Below are 23534 nucleotides of genomic sequence, written 5' to 3'. Positions count from 1 at the left end.
TACGTTGTATGTCACATTTTCGGTTGAAGTATCAGGATTACTTACTAGGTATTACTTAATCCTCCATTTAATGTTCGGACATAGGGGCCGATAGCCTGGCTCTTTGTCCGATGAGCGCTCATTGGTAATCTACAGGGCTAGACTTAGAGCTGCGATACAAAACAATGTACATACATACGTTGCACATACAACGTACATACAACGTACATACAGTCCATGGACGCGAAGCGCGAAACTTAGATAACAACATCAGCGACTAAATGTCACGGAAATGGAACCGCTTCGTAGGGCAACTCGCAGCAACAGGGATCCCCTGATGGCAAATGCAGAGGTGATGATAATAGGGCGGACATGGGAAACTGCAAGAAAAGACAGAGAAGCAATGTTTGGGAATGCATCTGTACATACGTTATACATATGCAACGTACATACGTTGTACAACGTATGGATAGTCGACGTCTGATTTGGGTTAGGACACGGCACAATCAAGCAAGGATCGATGCAGGGATTAAGCGATGTGGCGGTTGCTCCAAGTGGAGTTGGAAAAGGATGGGGGTTCAGGGACCACCCTTGTTTTAATACCTATGCACGAGCTATGGGCCAGACGAATATCGGCAACTATTTGTAAAAGGCGCTAGCATCTACGAAGTACCAACGAGTACAACCCTTGTTTTAATATGCACGAGCTATGGGGCAGACGAATATCGGCAACTATTTGTAAAGCACCTATCAAATGGTGTTAGAACTCCCGGCGCTAGCATCTACCAACGAGTATTGTAGTATTGTACATACAACCTACTTATGCAAGTTTTCTCGAAATCCCATTCAAAGCAACTATTAGGCGGCAGCCATTGATGAATTACCAATCATCCGGGAAGCTACCAGCCAACATGAGGTTCATTCACGATCAAGACGGTGATATAAGGCGACCAAACTTCAGGTTTATATGCTCTTGTTTTTTTGTTCGTTAGACATCCTATTCATTCTCTACAATTTGACGTATAGCCGATTCACCAGCCCACAACTAACTCATTCGATTTCATTATACCCCAAAAATGGCCAGCTACGTCGTCACCGGTGTTTCCAAGGGTCTCGGGGTGAGTTTTCAACATCCATAGACGACGGTGGTGATGGTGCACGGTCCATGGAAAGAAAGCCACGTCTAATCATGTGTGTTAACCGCCCAATAGTACGGTTTCCTTGAGGTCCTGTCCCGGGATCCGAGCAACACCGTTATCGGCATCGTTCGGAACAAGCCCGCCACCCTTCAGAAGATCTCGGAGGATGCCGAGCTGAAGGATCGTTCCAACATTCACATCCTGGAAGGCGATATGACCAAGTACGAGACTCTTAAGGTAAGGCCTCGAATCTCCCGGGGTGTTGGTCAGCCATCACCAGCCCCTCCACCCCCATCCTGGCGGTTCCTTGCTAATAAAACGCTTTTCAATGGTAATTAGAAAGCAGCTGCCGAAGCAGCCGAGATCACCGGCGGCAAACTTGATCACCTTGTCGCCAACGCGGGTCTCGTGTCGATGTTCGATGCCTACGATCCTATTGGAACTCTGTATGATTTCCCGTTGCCAAACTTGCATTACCCCTTTTTTTCTTTTCTTTTCTGTTTTTTTCCTTGCCCGACCTCAGACTAATCATAATAACAGGGGTGACCGGCCCGAGGAGGTCGACCAGACCATGAAGACCTTGTACGACGTCAACGTTATTGGCAATGTCCACCTCTACCACCTATTCATGCCTATGATCCTTAAGGGCAACGCCAAGAAGGTCGTTGTTATTTCTAGCGGCTTCGCCGACGCCGAATTCACTAATAAGTACGATGTCGAGCCCGGCTCTCTCTACGCCTCCAGCAAGGCTGCCATGAACATGATCACCGCCAAGTTCAGCGCCCAGTACAAGAAGGACGGCGTTCTTTTCCTGAGCGTCTGCCCCGGTGTCGTGGATGTGGGCCACTATAAGGATGGTATGTTTCCCCCATTCTCACACTATTTATAAACACCATGGAACAGGATTTCTGACATGTTCTCGCTTCTCCTAATAGCCACTCCGGCGCAAATGCAAAACGTCGGTGCTCTGATGACCAAGTTCCTCGAGTACGCCCCTGACTTTAAGGGCCCGGATACCCCCGTGCAATCCGCAGAGGCGGTTAAGTCGGTCTGGGAGAATGCCACCATCGAAGACGGAAAGGGCGGCGACTTCCTTTCTCACTTTGGTAACAAGCAGTGGCTGTAATCTAGCTAAGCTGAAAACAGGGAGTTTGGGTGGGGGAGTAAGGAAACGTCAACATTTATAGACACTGGACTAGTATACATCGAACATGCAATTTTTTTTTTTCAATATCCTTTCACCAAGAACGGTCTACCAGGGCCGTAACATGCAGCAACGCCATAATTCGATATTCAGAGATATTCCCAAGGTAGACTTTGTTATATGTCTTCCCATTGACAGGAATTGTGCATACGTATGTGAAATTGTGAATGTCCCCAGGCTATCAACGTGACCCTCATATACGAACCCCGACTTGTCATCGCATGCTGCTCTTCAATATAAGTTTCTTGAGATATTGTGGCCATGGATAAGCCTCTGATGAGTGGCATGGACCATGGAAGTGGACCGTAATCTATACCTATACAGAGGTGGTGCTTTTTGTACGTCTCTTGAAATTGGGTTACGGGGCTACCAGATTGGTCTCCAATAGTACGGCGGCAGTCATCCATGTTCTAGACAGTCCTTCTACATATCCCCTGCATTAGCCTTATGGCGAATACACGTGGTGAAGTACCTTGTTGCAGACCTTGAAGGCCATTGATGCACCTTGGAAGATTAAGGTACCGCACGTTACAGTATCACCATATATGACAGATAGCCAGCACTATGTCTCTGGGGACCTATGCCTCATTTTCGAAATCTGGCTACTAACATTCATCTAAGCTAGAGTACTGAAGACAGTCTAAGTATATCCACACACATACACCTTCGACTAACAAAATCGAGAAGAAGTAGAAATCGGTGGTTCAAAAGAAACATGAAAAATAAAAAAGAAAGGGCAAGGGGACTTGACCCTAACCGTACGACTATTGAAATGCTCACGAAGAGACCAAAGGCACGTAGAACCGGAAGCGATTGTTCGGATCGTACTCAGCCTTCAGCCGAAGCAGCTTCTCAAGACGCCATGGCTCACGTCCGTAAATACCCTCCAGAGTCTCGAAATCGTAGCCGGTAGCATAGTTGACGTACGTCGCCGGCTCGCGGCCAGGCTGTCCAGACTGCCACATGTCCCAAGACTCCTTGGCCCACGTCCAGGCGGCCTCCGTCATCTCTGCGTCTGCGTCATCCGGAACCAGAGTCAAGAACAGGCTACAATAATGTCCGTCAGTAAGATAGATCCAAGAAAGAGAGAAAAAAAAAAGGAGAGGGGTGGGGACGTACCCCAACACTATTTCGTCGCGGTGGGGATACGCGGTCGAGTCGTAATCAACCTGGCGTAACCCATTTGTCGCATAACCTTGGTGATAAAGACGGGCAAAGGTCGCGAGTTCGGGATATCGCGCAGCGGTCTCGTTGAAGTGATTGTAAAGCTCACGCTCCGTCGTGACATTGAAGCTTTGGAGGAGGAGCGAGGAATAGGCGAACTGGCCGGAACCACAACCAGCCTGGTTGGTATCCTGAGGATCAACAATCTCGGGATAAGGGACGTCGCCCATTTCGTCCGAGATGGACTCGATCGCGTTGAAGGGGGCCAGGAATGCCTCGGCTTCTTCGGCTGGGCCGTTGTAGGCGAAGGTCCACCAAAGGATGGGCTGAAGGAAGAAAGTCAGATATCAAAGCCCTGAGGTCACGAAAAGCTAGGGGCCGTGAAAATCAAAAGCACTTACTTCGTACTCGTTAATAGATCGATCGAAAGAGATTTGACCGTAGCTTGCGCCCATCAGGGCGGGCCCATTGCCGCCGTCTAGAAGATCGTTCCACGCCTCAAATACTGCCTCGAGCTTGTCTTCCGTCCAGTAATAGTTGTGCCAGTGCCAAGTGGCTGACTGGGCTGGGTAGATCTTGAGTCTCAGACTGGTCACAATGCCGAAATTGTGACCAGCACCCTGCATAGCCCAAAAGAGCTCCTCGTGGCTCGTCTCATTCACCCCAATTTCCGTGCCATCGGCCAAGACAACGTTCATGTGAAGGATATTGTCGCTGATCAAGCCGTAAAGACCCTCCATGCGTCCGTGACCGCCACCCAGGGCAGGGCCTACGAGACCAACGCACTCGTTTGATCCGGTAGCTGAAAGAAAAAAAGAAGAAAAAATTGATTAACATCTGGTATCCAAAAGCGTGGCCTCCCGAATAAAAATAGTGTCTTGGATAGCGATGCAGGATGATACTCACTCGTAACGTAGCCTTGATCCCAGAGCGTCTGGATGACTTCCTTTGCATGCGATCCGCCTTGAAACAAGGCTGACTTTCCATCCGCTGCGATGGTGAGACCAGTCAGCTGCTTCATGTCGATCTGGACCCCCTTGAAGGTACCCAGGGTCGCGATGAAGCCATGGGCACGGTTGACGGCCAGGAAATCGATGCTATTGTCACTGCAGTACTCGACCTAAGACATATATAATACATTGTCAGCTCTGGATTCCAAAGTCGCCGACACACGTATGACCGGTAGACACTGACAATCTTTGAAATGTCCGACTCTTCTGCGGGCTGCACCACGACCTGGATTTCAGGCCTGGACAACTGCTGCCATCTCCTGGTTGTCTCGTCCCACGCGGGGTCGGAGGGACCGAATATGAGGGAACCGTCGGACAGTTCGTCTGCCAGATCCTGCTGGAGCTGCCGTAGTAGGAGTTCGCGAGGTGAACAGGGTTCCCTCCGGAAGTAACGAGGAACGCCCTGTGGCAGGGGGGAAGCTGCCACGAGAGCCTGGAGTAAGGTGAGGCCGCAGAGCAGGCGGCGAAGAGGAGCACCCATTCTTGATGTGTTGGGAATGACTCGGCCAGAAAGAAAGGAAAAAAAGACCGTGCTCTCAATGTCCAGTGCTGCTCTGGAGTCTCTAGGCTTCGAGGGAAAGAAGAGGATTTATAGAGGTTCGTTTTATACACCTTTGCCGAGCTAGCAACCAGTGTGGGAGTATCAAGCTCGGTGTTGAAAAGGGGTCGTGTCCCACCCACGGAACCCTTCCCACGTTGTCACCCCATCGACGCGCATCGAGGCGGGATAAGGAACCCAGTGTAGATTTTCGGGGTCGTCGCCGAAGCCTCTCCCTGAACACCACGGCCATGCGAATTGGGCCTCGCCCATCATCCATGATCCTTCGCCCCAGCCGCTCTGTAGCTATCCCTGTTCCACGGTGCTGGAGTTAGCTCGATCGCGTGTTGCCACAACCACACGGGGGAAACCGAGGCCCCGAGCCGCAACACCCCTGCAGCCACAATTCTCGGGCATGGAACATTGAACAGTTGGACTCTGCCTAAGTGTTCGGGTGCGCCACCACATTTCCCACGCGAGAGTGAAAGACGGCCCACGATCAAGCATAACGGCTTTTGGTTCCGGTCGTTGAAGTCGAATATTCGCTTCATCTCCACCTGCCATCGGACTGTCGCATCGGGCTTTTTTTTTTTTTTTTTTTTTTTTTTTGGATGACAAGGATGTGAAATAATCGAACGAGAAGATTGAAGAAGATAAACTGATCATATTACAGGCCGTGGCTGGGCTGAGAGTTGCTGTGTGCCAGTTACATACGTAAGCTGAGTTAGTGTGGGTCCCTCATTGATGGTCCAAACGCCTTCCCGTTACCGAGGAAGTCACGTCCTACTCCACTGTGTACAACATTCTTCACCGTGTGGATGGATGATTACATCAGCTGGTTCAGGGGAGACCGTCTCCAAAGTCAACCACCATTCTCTTGATTCCTTTCCGTGCCCTGTGCAACACATCATGTTTCTTCTACATACCTGTACGTAGTAAACAGCCCGTGATCGACACTTCATTCTTACCAAGCGTCTGCCTGTAAGACTTCTTTAACAAGTAAAGTAAGAACAACCCTAGTCTCCATCGTGCCCTTATTAAAGTAAGGGGTATTAAGCAGGGCCGTTCCGATAACGGCACAGTCAATAGGACCGGTCATGCTCAACGACAGATAAGAATACCTAGACGCTTTGTGGGACGCCATGATGGGCTATGGGATAGACGACTGGGGTGGAATTGAGTCACGACACAGAGTGGGCGATGAGGGATGGGCGAAGCGAAGGGCAAAGTGCGAAGAAACCACGTTCGTCATTGTGTAGGTATGTACACGTAAGGTATAGGTGAATGGTACACCTTGGTACACCTGTGTGTTGTTGTGTGCTCGACTGCCCCTTGCCCTTCAACGGGCTCTTCTTGCTCGTTTCTGTCCGCTGACGTTCAAGTCATGACGCAACTATGGACAATGGTCAGCCCCCTGGTGACCGCTTTTAACACGGACTAACAAGGTAGTAAACAAAAACTGAGAAATGGAAATGGCACAATTGCTGCCGGTATAAGATGGGACAAGCCGTGGGATATAGTAATGGATGTGAACATGAAAATGTAGGAGCAGAAGGAGCCGCGCCTGTGTGATATAAAAACCCAGGGCATCAGGAAACCCATCAACCGAGTGTTGAAAGATAGACAGGCGTGGATTATGAGGGTCCATCAAGATCGATCTAGCAGCGAGTCAGCGACCAGTCAATTCCCACAGGGGGAGAAGGACCGGTGAGAGTAAGTTATCCCAACCTCCTTCTCTGTGCAATACAGAACGTATATGCAGCGAGAAGGCCTCTGTCGGACGAAGACTCGTAGAATGTCTGATTGTGCGGTCAAGGCAAGGCGGCTTTGTTGCCGATGCGGTGTTCCCAGTCCTCGGCGAACTGGCGGAGTGCTTCCATGTTTGCTGTTGCGGCTGTCTTGATGCTGAGGTCGCCGCTTTTGAGTTGGTTAGTAGATACTGTCTTTAGCTATGTTGCAATGTTCTCGTTGCTGCTTTGTTCAATGGCGCGGTCTACGTGGGCTTTGAGGCTGCGTGGGCTGATGGCTCGCAGGTTGGCAATTGTGACTGGGTCTCTAGTGTTCACGAAGATCTCGCGCTGAGTCTGCACGTGTGACGTTCTCTGGTTCTGTGGGTTATGGATGCTAGCTGCTAGTCCTCCTCTGGCGACCACACTGGCATACGTATGCACGATGTTGCTCGGATTCATCGGTCCCAGTGCTTTCGCGTCCCTCACCAGCTTGAGAGCCATCTTGTTGGCCTCCAGCGCCTCCTTGGCGGTATTTTTGGCTGCCTTTACTGCATCGGTGTTCGCCTTGATCTCGGTGGTGTTGTGCGCTATAGATTTGTTCAGTTCTTCTCGGAGGTTGTTCGTGGTTCGGGTTGCCTTTTCGTTGGCGGCTTTGGTCTCGGTGTGCAGGCTTGCGATCGCGTCGCGGATGTCTCGAGGTCAGATATGTTCTGTATCTTGGCGATGAGTAAAAGGGTCCCAAAGACGGCTATTTTGACGTTTTGAGAGTCGATGGGCTGTCCGTTTGCGCTTTCGATAGACTTCAGTGCCGTCTGCAGGTATCCGCTCAGCTTCGTGGCGTGATCTCGGAATGGCATTGGCCAGGCTTGTTCCTGGGGCCATGGAGTTGCCATGTTGCCAGCGTCGCTTTGGGCGGCACGACGGGCAACAGGCTATACAATTGACCTTTCGGGATGTGTTTTGGAGCCGTTGCGTGCTTCGGTTTCCAAAAGTTTCGATCTCGCTGGTGGTGGTGTTTTTCTTGAATATCTCCAAGACTACCCCCATCTTGAGCTGTCATCAAACAGAAATTCGAGTGACATCGCAAGGTTTATTAAGTCCGAGACAGATTCCATGATCGAGAGCGGGGCTCTGCTGCGGTATAGCGCGGGCATGGAAGAATTACGGCGGAGAATCGTCCAGGAGGTCACTAACGGTGCTCACGGCATGCAAGTATGTCCACGGGATCGTGACGACATGATGCTTACAGCGCTGCAACAGGTTCCGCCGGGCTTCCCTGCAACTTCAAGCACTGTGCGAGCTCACCTCCGATGCTGTAGTTCGCGAAAGGATTGGACGAGTCCATGCATCTCAAACTCGTCTCCTTTATCGTTCACGCTGACCAGACAGTAGTTCCTTAGCATCGTCACATCGTCTTCGAATTCGCCGTCCGCATCGCTGTCTGTGTCGCTGCCTGACCCGCCATCGCAACTCTCCGATCTCTGATCCCTGGTCTTATGTAGACCGCTTCCTCGCATTGTCTGTTTAGAAACTTCGGGAGGCTTGAGCACCCACTCAGGAATGCCTTGTTGATCGAAGAAGCTCATAAAACGATAGATCTGCTGCTGAAGGTTGTTTATCGCGAATGTAGTCGAAGGATATCTGCCAGGTGGTCAGAACTGCATTCGACGCCGCTCCACCCCGCCTCAAGTCCCCGGCGTTGTGCTCCAGAAGCCTGGTCTTTTTGCGCTCGCTCTGTCGAGACTCGGCCAGATACTTTGCGATTGAGCTTCGCGGCTTCCTCGCTTGTATGTAGGCCGCAGCCTGCCTGAGGGCCAACGGGACGCGGTCAAGCGCCTCCACAAGATCGACTGCCATGCCTGCATCCAAGGATGGTCCCAATTTATTCTCTAGGAGTGTAAGGGCATGTGTTTGCACAAATCGGCCCGACTTCGATTATGTTTTGGTAGTTCCCAGTCAGCTTGAACGCCAGGGCCTTGTTGCGTGTTGTGATGACAATGGATCCGTATGAGCTGTCGGGCAGGTACGTCGCTAAGATCCGTCTCTTATCGTCGACTTCTCTCACGCCGTAAAACACCTTATCGTCATCGGCGCTATCGAGGATCATGGCCCACTTGCCGTTTAGTTGGTTAGATAACCAGTTCTGCACATGTAGTGGTATATCAGCCTGAGGCCTGTTTCGCCCGGATAGGTTAATAGTATCGGCAATGGTCCTGAAGCCTTCCTCGACGCGTGCCTGGTTTCCGGCATGGATCCAGAATATCCAGATGTCATTACGTGCCTCGGCAATTCGGTAGGCGGATTCGATGGCTGGCCGTGACTTGCCAACGCCGCCCAGGCCTATAAGCGCCACTCGACCACCCGGCACGGAACATCGTCGATTGATCTGGTGTATAATGTCTCCGCGGTTGACGAAATCGGGGTCGCGGCGGAAGGGGATCGTCGCGAACGGCTGCGGCGGTGTTTCTGGTCGTTCTGAGCTCGTCAGTCCGGCTCCGCTCTGACCAACGCTGACCTTGCCTGGTTGGCCGTGAAGTACTATCGTCCCATCTTTTTTCCCACTTGCAAAGCATAGTTCGATTCGGCATTACTAGTAAAGCTCATCCTATCTATTATTAACTTGGAAGGTATGGACCTGGATGGAAGATAGAGTACTTAGGTTGTTGACCGTCTGTTAAGTGGTGTGCGCTCGTCCTTAGAGTTTCTCTCTAGGACTAAGAAATATCAATCATGAAATACCTATGACTACTCAGACTAGTCTTGGGTCAATAGCTTCGCAGCAAAGGCATGGAGGGAAAGCGCGCAGATGATAGCCTTCAACGCGTTGCGAGTGATGGGCCAAGACGGTTGGGACTTAAAAGTCACGCGAGGTTATGGCGTCGAAACGATTGTGTTGTCGGGCGGGCGCCAGTGACGCTCCAGACGGCTTGCAGCAAGTCAGCCTCTACTCCGCCTTTCCTCCACTCCGCATTCTCTCGCTCGAGTTTGTTATCCCACTTCGGGCGTCAAAGAGCCACGGCGGAACCGGCTCAGGAGTACGTTCGACGACTTCTGCACCAGTGATCGCTTGCGCTCCACGGCTGAATGGCTCGATCATCCCTCCTTCATTCGTCGCCAGGCGAGCTCAGGGGAGAGTCGGCCATGGCCAGAACGTTAGCTTCATCGGCAAAGGCCGCCGTGTCATAAGGAGAGGAGGCAGCATCATAGAGGTCAGGGCCGGCCTCGACTCTTCCGCCTATCCTTTAATGCCTTCAACCCATAAGAATCGACTCGTCAAGGTCGGCTCGCGCTACGGTAATCGGCGACGGGTAAGTAGTGATGATCGGGCGCTGCAAGAATATGTATGAGCTTGTGGGTTGCAGGAGGGAAAAGGGGCGAGAGGGAAGAGCTCACGATACTATAGTATATAAATTAAAGCGGCCAACGTTGGCGAGAGAAGACGGGATCTTAGTTCGGTTCTATTCTATGCTGTCTCGGTTGGCAGGATTTGCTGGTGCGCCCGCCTTGTTGGACGCGGCGATGGCAAGGATGTACGTCGGGAGATAATTACGGCATTTTTGTGGTCGATCGATGGGAGAGCTGAGGGACGAGCGTGGACGAAGAAGAAAAAGTGACGAGAGAAGCCAAGGGGGAGTAAGGGAGGTTAAGGTAGTGGAAGGTGAAAAGAGAGGTCGTCGTGAGATACCTCGATGTCTTGATGTCAGGTACGTCGCTGTGGGGCATGCACGGGCCAATAGGCCACACGTGACGGCGGATTTGGAGGAATCAGAAACCGGCCTCCGTGGCAGCGACACACGAATTCCATCATTCCTCTCAGTTCTCGCAGGGCAAAGATCCAGCCGATTTGTCGTTTTCCACCGCTCGGTATCAAATCTAGCTCGCTAACTGTTGCGCTCCCGACTGCGAGTGCTGGAACTCGCCTCGGCATGCCATTACGGCACGAGTTCTCCCCAAGACTGGACTAAAATGTAAAGGATGTCAACTGCGAAGAGACAAAAGAAGAGCGGCAATGCGCCGGCTCAATCACCGACGAAGGCTCGATCGAAACCTTCCGGCGAACGACCGACCGTTGCAGATATTGAAGGAGAGAGCGAGTTCACCCAACTCGCTCGGAAGCATTGGTTGAAACGAACAAAGCGATCTTCCACCAGACCCAAAGTCAAGAATGACGTTATCAGGAAGGAAATCTGGGAAGTTTTAGAGCGGGACAACTTTCCGTACAAGTCGCTATTGGTCTTGGAGGGCCTGCAGACTCTCGAAAGGTATGGAAAAGTCAAGTACAACTACGTATGTCTTCGGAAGGGCCGTTCGCTAACATTGTTGCGCTTCCCTACAGCTACTTATGGCCTGGGTATACCGACGAATCTTCGAACCATCATGTGTTATTGATTGTGCTCCTCACGAATGTGAAGAGAAGGGAGCAACTCGCCTCCTGGAGCATTTTCGAAGAGCGAGCCGACGACTTCTCCTCCCTTTTCCGCCGCATCCTGTCCATGACCCTCGACAAAACCCTGCCGATCACCATCAGAACCCAACTCCTCCTCTTCCTTCTCTCTGCATTTCAAAGCCTAGACCACGCTATTGTGAGGAAGGAGTGTGCGCCACTTCTCTCCATTTCGATATGGCATAATTTGTCTACGGACGCCTTGCGAGACACCAAGCTCGAGCAGAACGCCCATGTGCGCAAAGCATGGAGAGCATCCCTTAAGAGATATGAGGCTGCCGACGATGCAATGAAGGCCAGGCTTCGGTTTGATCGCTCATGGCTTTATACACTGGTTCTCGACTTCTTGAGTCTCCTCTACGAGGAGGGCACGCGGACTGGTATTATTTACCCGTTTTTCTTCACTTCGTATCCGTGACAGGTTGCTAACCTTCATGCCCAGAACATGTCGTCTATTGCGAGAGATTTATCGAATTTCTGACGGACCTTTTGAGCCAGCTTCCAACTCGCCGATATGTCAACTCCCTTCTTATCGACCTCAATGTTCTTCCGGCCATGCAGCTCTCGCCCTTGGTAAATGATGAAAATAATGGTCTTTTGCGGGAACTGCAATCACTCTTCGCCCACTATACATACTTTACCATTGATGACCAGACCGGAATCCAGTACACAGAGTTAGAAGCCTTTGATAAGCACTGCCTAGTTCTCGGGAAGCTGCAAAGGGTGGCTATCAAGCACTTCCAGGCGAAGCTCAAAGTGCTCGCGTTGTCAAATTTTGGCGCGATCGACAAAAGGGCAGAACTCAAAACTCACCTGGAGGCCCTTAGCGACGAAGAACTTACCAAGCTGGCAACCCTGCTGAACCTGCGCACCTCATATCCAGACACCTTGCCGATCCAGATTGACAGGAATTTCCTGATGGAAGTCTTTCTCTGGACATTTGAACGAAGAAAAACTTTCCAGCAGCTGGCCTATGACATGAGCCTAGTGCCTACGGAGGTTTCGCTTTTTGAGAGTAAACTGACTGGGGCGGAGGCGTACGATGGATCTCACCCCTTGGCGCTGCCAAAACTCAACCTCCAGTATCTTTCGGTCGGTGATTTTCTGTGGAGGTCGCTCATCTTGTACCGCTCCGAGTCTTTCTATGGGATTCGTAAGGATATCGAGACTGTCCTTACACGCTTACGTCCGGAGAGCAAGAAGCCGGGAGAAACGCAATTTCCGGGCTTTTCGAAAATGGCCCTGCCCTCTTCGAAAGCTTCGTAAGTTGTATCCCCTGCTGTGACAGCGTTACCAAGGTCAACTGACTGACGAATGCAGAATCATGAAAGTGGCACCTCCCTTGGTTGGAGATGAGTATCCCTCTCTCGTGCAGGCAGAGGTATCTGTAGATGTGCGCCGACTGAAAGATAACATCCGTCGCGAGTGGGACTCGCTTCGACCTGATGATGTTGTCTTCCTACTAGCCATCGAGCCAACAACGTCGAAGGGTATTGGAAATGGCACTGCTACTTCCTCGGAAGCCGATCACAATGGAATTGTGGCCGTTCGTACTGCTGAAGTCATCCGCATCACGGACGACAAAGGCCGGCCCGTGAGGGATACCACAGGGCGGTACGACGGGAGACGAACCTTCCAACTCAAACTCGACTCACAAACCTACGCCGACGACGCCAAGCGTGCCTCAGGAGGAGAGCCCGACGTATACGGACGTATCAATCTGATAATGAGGCGCAGTGGAAGGGAGAACAACTTTAAGCCTGTTCTGCAGTCCATTCGCAGCCTGACGCTCTCCGAAGTTCCTGTCGCATCGTGGCTTCATGAAGTCTTCCTTGGCTATGGCGATCCTGCTGGGGCATCGTACAAGCAGTTGCCGACCAAGATCAAGACGATCGACTACCGCGACACCTTCTTGGACTGGCAGCACTTGATAGAAAGCTTGCCTGGCAAAATCATCGAGCCCAGTGATGATGCGTCTGGTAGTTTCGGGCCGCCTTATGTTCTGGAATCCATGGAAAAACCGGTCGCCACCGAATCTAAGCCATCCAAGAAGCGGCGCAGGGACGCCGAGCCTGCGCTGTTGGCCGAGGTTGAAACCTTGAAGGTATCGACGTACAAGCCCCCCAATATGGGACCTTATCCCACCGACATCCCCAAGCGTAACACCGTCCGGTTTACGCCGGCGCAGATTGAGGCGATTGTTTCTGGCTCACAGCCAGGTCTTACCATCGTGGTTGGTCCGCCGGGAACGGGAAAGACGGACGTTGCAACCCAAATCATCAACAACATTTATCACAATTTCCCCCAGCAAAAGACGCTCCTCATTGCGCACAGCAACCAGGCGCTTAACCAACTCTTTGCCAAAATCGTGGCCTTGGACATAGACGAAAGGCATTTGCTGCGGTTGGGTCATGGGGAGGAGGACCTCTACACTGAAGGAAGCTTCAGCAAACACGGTCGCGTCGAGTCGTTCTTAGACAACCGCAACCGATACCTCCTGGAGGTCCAGCGCCTTGCCGCCAGCCTGGGAGCCCCAGGTGCTCATGGGAACTCGGCCGAAACTGCTGGCTATTTCAATGCGGTGTACGTTGTACCGGCATGGACAAAGTTCACAAATGCTACTGAGGGCGCGGATGTTTCCCCCGAGGCAATCATTGAGGCGTTTCCCTTCCATGACTACTTTTCAACTGCTCCGCAGCCACTCTTCCCCGCCGATGGTGATCGCGAGACCATCATGGAGATCGCCCAGGGGTGCTACCGGCACATCAGCAAGATCTTTTCGGAGCTGGCAAATGTCGTGCCATTCGAAATTCTTCGACGAGACAAGGAGAAGGCGAACTACCTGCTCACAAACGAGGCTCGTATCATCGCCATGACCTCTACGCATGCGGCCATGAAGCGGGAGGAAATCGCATCACTCGGGTTCCGCTACGACAATGTCGTCATGGAAGAAGCCGCTCAAATTACCGAGATTGAGAACTTTTTACCCCTGGCCATGCAGAAGCCGGTGAAGGGGGAGATGCCTCTGCAGCGGGTTGTCCTCTGCGGCGACCATTTCCAGAATTCCCCCGTCATCCAGAGTCACGCATTCCGACACTATGCCAACCTAGAACAGTCACTGTACTCGCGGCTGGTGCGCCTGGGCGTTCCGACCATTAACCTGGATCAGCAGGGTCGTGCTCGGCCGTCGATTGCCAGTCTGTATAAATGGCGCTACCCGAATCTTGGTAACTTGCCACATGTGCAGACGGATGAAGAATTTCTCAAGGCCAATGCCGGGTTCAAGTACGACTACCAGTTCATCAATGTTCCGGACTACAAAGGACGGGGCGAGGCCGAGCCCAGCCCGCACTTTATTCAGAATCTTGGCGAAGCCGAATACGCCGTCGCCATTTACCAATACATGCGGCTCCTGGGCTACCCGGCCTCCAAGATTAGCATCCTTGCGACATATTCCGGACAACGTAGCTTGATCCGAGACATTTTAGCCCACAGGTGCAGTAACAATACCATTTTCGGGCAACCAAGGGTGGTCACGACCGTAGACAAGTACCAGGGCGAACAGAATGACTGTAAGCGAATATTTACTACCCCCAACAACGCAACATTTGCTATGAGTCCGGACTAACCAGCTACAGTTATCATTCTATCACTCACTCGCACGGCACGAGTCGGTTTCCTGCGGGATATCCGTCGCATGACGGTAGCGCTATCGCGCGCGAGGCTGGGCCTGTACATACTCGGACGTCGCGAGGTCTTTGAAGCGTGTTTCGAACTGCGTGAGGCGTTTGAGCAGCTTCTTGCGCGCCCGGACAAGCTCGCGCTGGTCACCGGTGAACTATGGCCATCGCAGCGCGACCTGGCGAGCGAGGAGGGCGAGGTGCCGGGAGAGACTTTCATGGAGAACGTGGAGCATATAGGCCAGTACGTGTTTGAGATGACGAACACGAGGATCCAGCAGCTTCAGTCCGAGGCCGTTCAGGCTGGCGACCTGCCGGTGGTCCAGCAGGCCCCTGCTCTGGAGGATGGAGCGGAGCTGGTTGAGCCGGCGGAGGATGAGGAGGTGGAGGAGGTGGACGGACCTGGGCCGGTGTGATAATTTGCGGAGTACGCAGAAGATATTACCTGGATGTCGAACACGGCGGATAATACTGGGCAAATCCGGTTCGAAGGAACTTGTACCACCATGATAGAACGAGTGCTGACAGTGTACACGTACATGGTCATCTTGAAAGAAAATTACATGCCATCACCCCCATAGGAAGTGTTCGGCCGCGCAACGTGCTTAGTCGTGTGGTCGTTCCGCTTAAGGCTGAGGACAAGTACACGAATAAGTGCCATGCCATGGTAATGGTAGATTGACCCTGGTACACTCCATGTTTCGATGGCGTGGGATGTTCTCAACCATGCACAATGACGAAAGCGTGTAAGGTTAGCCGTAATAGATCCCTTTGGCGATTAGTAATTGCTGGTCAGATGCACGTCGTTGTATCCCGGCAGCGAATATGTACGTCGGGTTTGAGGGACCCTCCAATCAGCGCTTCGGGGCTGATGAGCTCATAGTTGACCGATTGCCAAGCAAAGAGTCGGACCATGATCAGGCTCGGTTATGTAGGGTTGCAGGGCAAAAAGACGATGACTTAAGGATTTTGAGCGCGCAGGATTTATTACCGAGTCGTTGTCTGATGAGGGGTAAAAGCTGGAACATCGTTTGCTTAGGTACGAAATACCGTGCAAGTCGGAATGCATGTGCTCAGTAGGCGATAATAACCATGTCGGGTGTACACTGACGCAATGGTGTCAATCTTCTCAGTCAGACTAAAGTAATAGGGTCCAAGGCGGATTGTGTTCAGTGACTGACTATTCCCAAGTGCTTCGTAGTGTAGAATGGTCGTGTAGTGTAGTAACGATAAGGATTAGGTAGATCTGGTGTAAAGTATTGCTTCTGATTTATTCGTAGTCTCACCCGTGTTACGGTCAAACCAATCATGTCGAAATCTTAAGACAAAACCAGGTTGCAGTGCTTTCCGTCCAGGATCGTCCAAATACGGAGTACTTTGTATGTACTCATGTACTCGCAAGAAAATCATTACGTGCAGATGCGAACCTTGCGAGTCCCATCCCCCATGGCCTTCAATTCCGTACCGATGGTTAGAAACATGTGGATGGTCGACTTTTGTTTCAATAAAAAAAGCCTAGACATGGTAAGGAGTCTTGTCTATGTATGTACCTACCTTGGGCATTCACATTGGGACGTTCCGCATTGATATGCCATCTTTCTGTAATATGTACCTCGGTACCTAGGCAATGTACCTAAAGTACAATAGGTGCGCTGCCACCGACTGAGGACAGTAATGGAACCCAAGGTGGTACTTACAGGATCGATCAATGGCAAAGAAAAGCCAGTAAGGACTCTATGACAGTCATGTATGTCTACAGTTTCAGACATGCCTTCCATCGACGAAAAGCGACATTTTCTCTTTGTTGTGCTGAAAGTGGTTCCTAACCGTGGAGGGAAACTTATTAATAGCATCTGTACTCCTACGTACTCCATACCGTACCGTTACTCCATAAGGATGTATGTGAATATCCTTGTCACTCGCGAAAAATGACGCATTTGCACAGTCAAAAAGGTCAAGAACATATCAGAAGGCCACCTGCGCAAAACACAGAGTAGACGGATTATACTGACTTGAATCATTTTGAATCGACCTACCTAGGTATGTAAATAGCCATGTCTTATACCTCTCGGTGTGATTGGGAAGGACAAAGAAAATACATTGTTTGAGCGTCTGAATCGATAAGTAATAATGAGTTCGTAATTTAGTGATTATTACATCCCAGAGTGACTACAAAGTGACTAACCCACCCAGCACTCTAACATGTAGGCCGTGTGACACTCTCCCTCGAGCACCAAAACGCCGGCATAATACAGTATATAATATGCTTTACACAGTAGACACTTGCCCCATACAAAGGCACGGAACACAGACCCAGTCAAAAATCAAAAGGAAAACGGAAGCAACGAGGCGTCTCTGGCCACTCGCTCCTGCCTAACCCAGCAATTAGCGAAGAATTCGGGTCTACCTCCTCATAATTTACATTATCTCCTCACCCCGAAAATAAAAAATAAAAATTTGACCTCTCCTCCTCCAACCAACCTCTCCATCAACCAACCCAAAACACCACTACCCACATCGGCCCTCGAGCAAGAAACTTCTTTTCTTTGCCCGGCCGTCTTCATTTCTTGTGGATTTCTTATTTATCCCAAGAATCGTCTCCCCCTCTTTGGATCGCTTTGCATCATAGCAGGTTGATCCTCAGACTTATTAACCAGGTTGTTTTTTTCTGGGTCGCACTGGTTCGCAGCTGCGATTTCCGCTCCTTTTTCTTGGAGAGAAAATCTTTTCCGTGATCGATCAGCCGTCACTTTCGGCCCCTTTCGACATCTCTCATCTCGCGCGAAGTCTATTCAACTACTTTAATATCGTCGCCTACATTTTCGCGTCTTAATCTTCCTTTTTCTCTTTTTTTCGGTTCTTCGGCAGTCATTCCTTCGAGCATTGTGCGACCGACCGTCCTCCCTGCTCGTCGAATCCGCCACCCTTCGACGAATCGTCTCTTCTCTGACATTCCCCGGGCGAACACATCAACAAATCTCGCCCTTGTCTAACAACGCAACCGTCACTTGACAGTCGAGGGAAAGAAAAAAAAAAAACAAAAAGGATATTACACTTATGACGTCGACTGCGAGCCCTTCCAATACCCAGGCGCCGAACTCTTCCGCTGCGACTTCTGCCCCCTCGTATGCTTCCGCTGCCGGAGCATCAAAGAAGCCAGTCTCGACGCCCGTGGTTGCCACAGGCGCTGCGACCCCAACACCAGTAGTGGTAGGCGGTCCTCCCGCGCAACATGCCAAGTCGTCCGGCCCTTCTCCTGTGAATGGACGCCCATCTATTACTCCTGCCCTACCTACAGCTCCCCACGGTTCCAACAACATGAACGGCGCCGGAAATCATAGCCGCAAGACCTCCGTTACCATCCCCAACACCTTCGCCGGCAACGGCGGCCCCGTCGGAGGAGGCTCCAAGTCGAACATCCAGTTTGGCTTCAAGGATTCTCCAGGCATCTCTCACAGCACTCCTCAGATGACTTCGGCTCCCGTCCCCATTCCCGGCGGCAGCAATCATCAGAGAATCCCATCTCCTTCGCATTCTCCTTCCCCGATCCCCCAGCCTTCTGCCAGTGGTGGACGGCCTCCGTCTGGCATGGCCCAACAAAACACCCAGATGACTTTCGGCAGTCTCGGTAGCGATGGCGATGTAAGTTCATAATCCTGCTCCTTTGTAACAGCGGGTTCTCGCACGTCTCGTCTCTTTCTGGCCCGTTTCCTTCATCTTCTTTTCCTTGTCGAGTTTCGCCACATGTGGGTCGTGCGAAAGTGCATCAGAAAGCAAGGTTTGCGGTATTCGACAAACGCTAACTTTGATAATTTTCAGCGCCACATGAGACAGGCTGCCTCTATTCCCCAGAACCCTGCTGCTCTTGGGTCTCAATCCCACATTCGACGTGAATCGGCCGTGTCTCAGCACAGTGACGTGGGCGTCGGTCCTGGCGCAGGTGCCAACCGCCCCAACTTCAACCCCCAAGGTGGTCGTGGTCGTGGTGGCCACCATTTTAACCCGCAGCATCCGCCTTTCAACCCGAACGCCGGTTTCCCGCCCAACTACAACAACGGGCCCCCCGGACGAGGCCGCGGTGGCATGCCTCCCTCCTTCCATCCCGCACGCCCCATGGGATACCCTAACTCCCCGCAACCGAATCGGAGCCCGGCTCTAGCCCACTCTCAACCCGGCACACCGAACATGCAGCAGGCACAAATGCATTCGATTCCGAGCGCCGCTCCTTACCACTATCCTCCGGCTCCTGGGATGCCGCCTCATCAAGTACATTCCCCTGTTTTCCTTTCTAAGCAAATCAATTCAGCCAATTCGAGCAAGAAGACACCGGGTTGTTATGACACGGAGAAGTCCTCCGCCACTTGGCTGCGTCAAGCTGAGCAGTCTCGCAACCCGGGTGTCTCGCATGTGAACAGGTCTCGACGCCCTAGTAGGCGTGGAGATGCGCGCTGTGGAGGATCTCGCTGGATGAATGGCCATGGTGAAAATCTTGCGGGGACCCATCTGCCGAGATCGGGACAGCCGCTTCCTGGAGAAGCAGTAGTTGTTGCTTCTGCCCCTGCCCGTCATATATTGCAACCCCCTGTTTCCCATGCTGGCTTTGATCTTTCTCCGGAATCCGGGAATTTTGAACGAGTGCTGACAGCCCGCAAGCAGTTTGCTTACCCCGCCACTGGTGGTCAGTTTGATCCCATGCACAGACAGGCACCTTACTACATGCCGCAGCCATATATGGCCCCGGTTCCCGGCGGCTCCCCGGCCATGACTTACCAGCAGGCCTTCGTCCCCCCCGCGTACCACACCCCGGCCCCGGTGAGCATGTCTCGCACGTCGTCGCACTCCGAACGCCCACCATCCAGCGCTGGTCAGCCGAACCATCCCGTCATCGTTTCCAGCACGCAATCACCGAATATCCAATCCAAGCTTCCGGTTACAAACTCGCCAATCCCTCCGAACAACAAGAAGAAGTCTGCGGCCGTTCTAATTAAGAATCCCCAAGGCGAGATTGTGGATGTGTCCGCCATGAAGGCTCGCGCATCGCCATCCCCCAGCATCCAGCAGTCCAGGACACCTCCCGTCGCGACCTCGACCCCTCCTCCCCAAAGATCAGGGGCCTCTGTCCCCGGTCGTACCGACAACCATCCGACCCCGAAGAAGCCCGAGGATATCCAGGCGGAGCTGCGGGAAAAGATCAAGCTCGCAACATCTGGCGAGAATAAGACGAAGCCCAATGACGCGGCAAAGGCGCAGGCGCCTGAGCAGGCAGCTGAGAAGAAGTCTATCGACACGAAGCCTCTACCCAAGGCTGAAGAGAAGACCGATGGACCTGCCCAGAAGCTGGATACTGAGGAAGCCAAGAAGGAAGCCCCCGCCGAAAAGGCAACAGAGGCGAAGGTGGATGATAGCGTCGCTCTTGACAAGAAGACGGATGATGTCAAGGCCGATGACACCAAGACTGATGCCAAGGCGGACGAGTCCAAGGAACCGGCTGAGAAGGCCGGAGAGCCTGCCGCCAACCCTGTCGATGAAGAAGACGAAATGGAGCGCATGATCCGGGAGATGGAGGAGGAGGACGCTCGCCGCGAGAAGGAGGCCGCCGAATACGAGGCCAAGAAGAAGGCCGCCCTGGAGGAGAAGAAGAGGCTCGAGGCTGAGCAGAAGAAACTCTCTCCCGAAGAGGAAGACCGCAAGCTCCGGGAAGCCGAGCGGGAAGCCGAACGTCTCGAGGAAGAGAAGGAACGGAAGCGAGCTGCACAAAGGGATTCTGCCGACGGGAGCACGTCGGTTGCTGCGCTCCTTGCCAAGCCCGTTGCCGGTAAAGAGGACGGTTCGTCAAAGATGGCCGACGTGGCCGAGAAGCTGTCGAGCCTCTCTCTTGGCGGCGAGTCCAAATCGGCTCGGCCTTTCTCGGCCGAGAAGCGGACGACGAAGCCCCCTGCTCTCAATCTCGCTCCCATCACGACTAAGCCAGTCGAGCCCCCGCAGCCCAGCGCCGCCCTCCAGTCACTCAAGTCAGCTCGCTTCCTCTCCGTCATGGACCAGAACATCTACCCTCCTGGCATCAACTCTCCTAACCCGGCCGTCAACGCGGCTGTGGCTAAGAAGGGCAAGACCTTCAAGTACGATGCCCAGTTCCTCCTCCAATTCCAGAAGGTGTTCACCGAACAGCCTTCGGTGGAGTTCCTCCAGCAAGTCAAGAACCTGATTGGCGATGCTGATGGTTCTCGCTCGGCGACTCCCCGTCCTGGCTCAAGCCGCCAGGCTTCTCGCGCTGGCTCCTTTGCCCCCAGCCAGCAACAGCAGTTTGGCAGCTTCACTGCCAGGGGCACGACCTCGGCAGAGAGGTTTGCTCGGTCCAACGCTGGCGGCATGGGCGGTGGCATGCCTCCTATGGGCACTTTCGGTCGGCCGGGAAGCTTCCCTGTGGGGGCTCCCATGTCCCGCAACCCATCCTCTTCGAACGCGGGCCAGCTGCACTCGCCCCGCGGTAGCCGCAGAGGAAACAGCAGGAGAAACGAACTCGGCGGTAGGGAGGCACAAGCTGCTAAGACCATGCCCCTTACGCAGGGTCAGGAGGTCAAGCCGATTACCATCTCCGCCACCGGCTGGAAACCCACCAGCATCGCCAACAGAGGGCCCTCTGCAGCCTCGGCAAGTGGCCATATGGATCCTGAGATGGTCCAGCGCAAGGTCAAGGCCGCCCTGAACAAGATGACCCCGGAGAAGTTTGAGAAGATTGCCGACCAGATTTTTGAAATCGCTCATCAATCCAAGAACGAGACGGACGGCCGGACCCTTCGGCAAGTTATCCAGCTTACTTTCGAGAAGGCTACCGACGAGGCGCACTGGGCTTCCATGTACGCCAAATTCTGCAAGCGCATGCTGGATACCATGAGCCCCGACATCCGGGATGAGAACCTCAAGGACAAGTCTGGCGAGGTCATTTGTGGAGGCGCGCTTTTCCGCAAGTACCTCCTTAACCGCTGCCAGGAAGAGTTTGAGCGTGGCTGGAAGATGAACCTGCCCAACAAGCCCGATGAGGACGCTAAGAACGTCTCTGCCGAAGCGGCCATGCTTTCTGACGAGTACTACATCGCGGCAGCGGCCAAGCGACGTGGTCTGGGTCTGGTCCAGTTCATTGGCGAGCTGTACAAGCTGGGCATGCTCACGGAGCGCATCATGCACGCGTGCGTTCAAAAGCTGGTTGATTATGACGGCACACCCGAAGAGGCCGAAATTGAATCGCTCTGCAAGTTGCTCCGTACCATTGGCGCCAACCTTGACGCGAGCCCCAAGGCCAAGAACGCCATGGATGCCTACTTTGACCGCATCAACACCATGATGAACCTGCCCGACATCGCCAGCCGGCACAAGTTCATGTTGATGGACATCATCGACCTGCGTAAGAAGAACTGGGAGACCAAGGAGGAAAACAAGGGCCCCAAGACACTGGAGGAAGTTCGTGCCGAGGTATGTGTGACTAGCTATGCTCCCCGCGCCGCCACCACCACATGTATTTCTTTCATAACTAACGCGCCCACCCACAGGCCGAGGCGCAAGCGGCGTTGAAGGCGCAGGAGTCGGCTCGCGGCAGCCACAGAGGAGGACCTGGCGGGCGCCCGCATATGGGTCGTGGTGATGCTCGCAGCTTCAGCAGCTACAACCAGCAAACGTCCAACCATGTTGGCATGGACGACCTAAGGCGCCTGAAGGGTTCCACCAGCCGAGCTGCTAGCGGCGGCATCAGTCTCGGACCGACGTCCATGTTCTCGTCGCGTAGCAATAGTGGGCGGCGCCTAGGGCCTGGCGGTTCATTGGGCCGCGCTGGCGAGGATTCGAACGCTTCTTCTCGGACCGGGACACCCCCTACCACCCATACAAATGCATTCAGGTAAGCACCACCAGCCTATACGTCACAGTTGAGTTGTGGTGGGTTGGCTAATATTGTTATAGCGCCTTGGCCAATCTGGACACTGAGCATCCGGGTTCCCCTCCATCGACGGCAGCCTCCCCTGCACTGTCCAAGGCCGTTCCCGACACTTCTGGTGCGGGAGAGAGCAAGTGAGAGGGGAGATGATAATACATCTGTTTCCGTCCGATTGCGTTACCCGATAGAATGGGGGCAAGGCCGTTTTGTGCATTTACATGGGGCTTTTACAGAACGTGTTTTCAAAAGTTGACCACGTCTTTTTCATCATCATGGGTAATGATACCACCTTTGAGAGACCAACATAGACGAACCATCCGGCCGAGGTCGAGTCGACCGGGAAGAGGAGGGTTTACAGGTTCCGAAAACCAGGGCTTTTTTTATGCGTTTTTTCTTCGTCTTTCTCTTCTGGCTTTCGTCGTTGTTTGTCTCTTCCCTTCATTATATCGCACCGGAAAAGTCTTTTTTCGACATGCGTTTTCGTTACGTCTCTCCCGATCAACTCCATCCCGACGATGGCTGGATGACCGGGGAGAGGCCCAAAGATAGGGGACTGCGGTGCAGAAATTTCCTTCGTATGGACCGGACGGAATGGGTTCGAGGGAAAGAAGCAGGGGTATTTATTGAGTAGGGACCACGACATTTGAAACGCACTGTGATGGATTGCAGAGGGGATTTTGTTTCTTTACGTGGTCAGGATCCTTGTTTCCTTTCTGACA

The 23534-nt window shown here is 52.8% G+C and overlaps 7 protein-coding genes across 7 annotated transcripts; 4 read left to right on the top strand and 3 right to left on the bottom strand.

Annotated features, from left to right (window-relative positions):
• Positions 1 to 1055: 1055 nt before the first annotated feature.
• Positions 1056 to 2244, top strand: ACRALDRAFT_1072495 (uncharacterized protein; the record flags this gene model as incomplete). The annotated part of the gene is made up of 5 exons (XM_071017987.1): positions 1056 to 1097; positions 1191 to 1355; positions 1458 to 1564; positions 1659 to 1975; positions 2054 to 2244. The coding sequence occupies 5 exons, from the start codon at positions 1056 to 1058 to the stop codon at positions 2242 to 2244; spliced, it is 822 nt and encodes a 273-aa protein (XP_070871624.1).
• A 673-nt stretch (positions 2245 to 2917) lies between these two features.
• On the bottom strand, positions 2918 to 4977 carry ACRALDRAFT_1083287 (uncharacterized protein; the record flags this gene model as incomplete). Its single annotated transcript, XM_071019429.1, has 5 exons — positions 2918 to 3369; positions 3442 to 3812; positions 3888 to 4288; positions 4393 to 4606; positions 4660 to 4977. 5 exons carry the CDS (start codon positions 4975 to 4977, stop codon positions 3099 to 3101), a joined length of 1575 nt encoding a protein of 524 aa, XP_070871623.1. The 3' UTR covers positions 2918 to 3098.
• A 1341-nt stretch (positions 4978 to 6318) lies between these two features.
• On the top strand, positions 6319 to 6958 carry ACRALDRAFT_212980 (uncharacterized protein; the record flags this gene model as incomplete). Its single annotated transcript, XM_071023982.1, has 8 exons — positions 6319 to 6341; positions 6417 to 6451; positions 6480 to 6543; positions 6581 to 6600; positions 6645 to 6741; positions 6784 to 6809; positions 6851 to 6904; positions 6945 to 6958. 8 exons carry the CDS (start codon positions 6319 to 6321, stop codon positions 6956 to 6958), a joined length of 333 nt encoding a protein of 110 aa, XP_070871622.1.
• Positions 6959 to 8065: 1107 nt separating this feature from the next.
• ACRALDRAFT_2044371 (uncharacterized protein) lies at positions 8066 to 9368 on the bottom strand (the record flags this gene model as incomplete). The annotated part of the gene is made up of 4 exons (XM_071021433.1): positions 8066 to 8252; positions 8356 to 8651; positions 8695 to 9000; positions 9327 to 9368. 4 exons carry the CDS (start codon positions 9366 to 9368, stop codon positions 8066 to 8068), a joined length of 831 nt encoding a protein of 276 aa, XP_070871621.1.
• Positions 9369 to 10591: 1223 nt separating this feature from the next.
• On the top strand, positions 10592 to 15525 carry ACRALDRAFT_1083285 (uncharacterized protein). The gene is made up of 5 exons (XM_071019428.1): positions 10592 to 11026; positions 11101 to 11588; positions 11651 to 12470; positions 12529 to 14780; positions 14847 to 15525. Exons 1-5 carry the CDS (start codon positions 10740 to 10742, stop codon positions 15302 to 15304), a joined length of 4305 nt encoding a protein of 1434 aa, XP_070871620.1. The 5' UTR covers positions 10592 to 10739; the 3' UTR covers positions 15305 to 15525.
• ACRALDRAFT_1095007 (uncharacterized protein) lies at positions 15448 to 16001 on the bottom strand (the record flags this gene model as incomplete). The annotated part of the gene is made up of 2 exons (XM_071019752.1): positions 15691 to 16001; positions 15448 to 15607 (listed from the first exon to the last, which is right to left on the bottom strand). Exons 1-2 carry the CDS (start codon positions 15801 to 15803, stop codon positions 15448 to 15450), a joined length of 273 nt encoding a protein of 90 aa, XP_070871619.1. The 5' UTR covers positions 15804 to 16001.
• A 1944-nt stretch (positions 16002 to 17945) lies between these two features.
• Positions 17946 to 22953, top strand: ACRALDRAFT_2044368 (uncharacterized protein; the record flags this gene model as incomplete). The annotated part of the gene is made up of 5 exons (XM_071021432.1): positions 17946 to 18530; positions 18708 to 19154; positions 19542 to 22358; positions 22436 to 22779; positions 22842 to 22953. 5 exons carry the CDS (start codon positions 17946 to 17948, stop codon positions 22951 to 22953), a joined length of 4305 nt encoding a protein of 1434 aa, XP_070871618.1.
• Between the last annotated feature and the right edge of the window lie 581 nt (positions 22954 to 23534).

Source organism: Sodiomyces alcalophilus (assembly GCF_042370955.1).
Source record: "Sodiomyces alcalophilus JCM 7366 unplaced genomic scaffold ACRALscaffold_8, whole genome shotgun sequence".
Taxonomy (NCBI): Eukaryota; Fungi; Ascomycota; class Sordariomycetes; order Glomerellales; family Plectosphaerellaceae; genus Sodiomyces; species Sodiomyces alcalophilus.
The sequence above is the reverse complement of the archived record's forward strand: the minus strand, read 5'-3'. Positions and strand labels throughout refer to the sequence as shown.

Excerpts from the sequence above, each read along its gene's own strand:
- ACRALDRAFT_1083285 (XM_071019428.1), top strand. The coding sequence starts at position 10,740 with ATGTCAACTGCGAAGAGACAAAAGAAGAGCGGCAATGCGCCGGCTCAA. Across the intron at positions 11,589-11,650 it reads CGAGGAGGGCACGCGGACTG|AACATGTCGTCTATTGCGAG; the intron begins GTATTATTTACC and ends CTTCATGCCCAG. Across the intron at positions 12,471-12,528 it reads CTGCCCTCTTCGAAAGCTTC|AATCATGAAAGTGGCACCTC; the intron begins GTAAGTTGTATC and ends TGACGAATGCAG.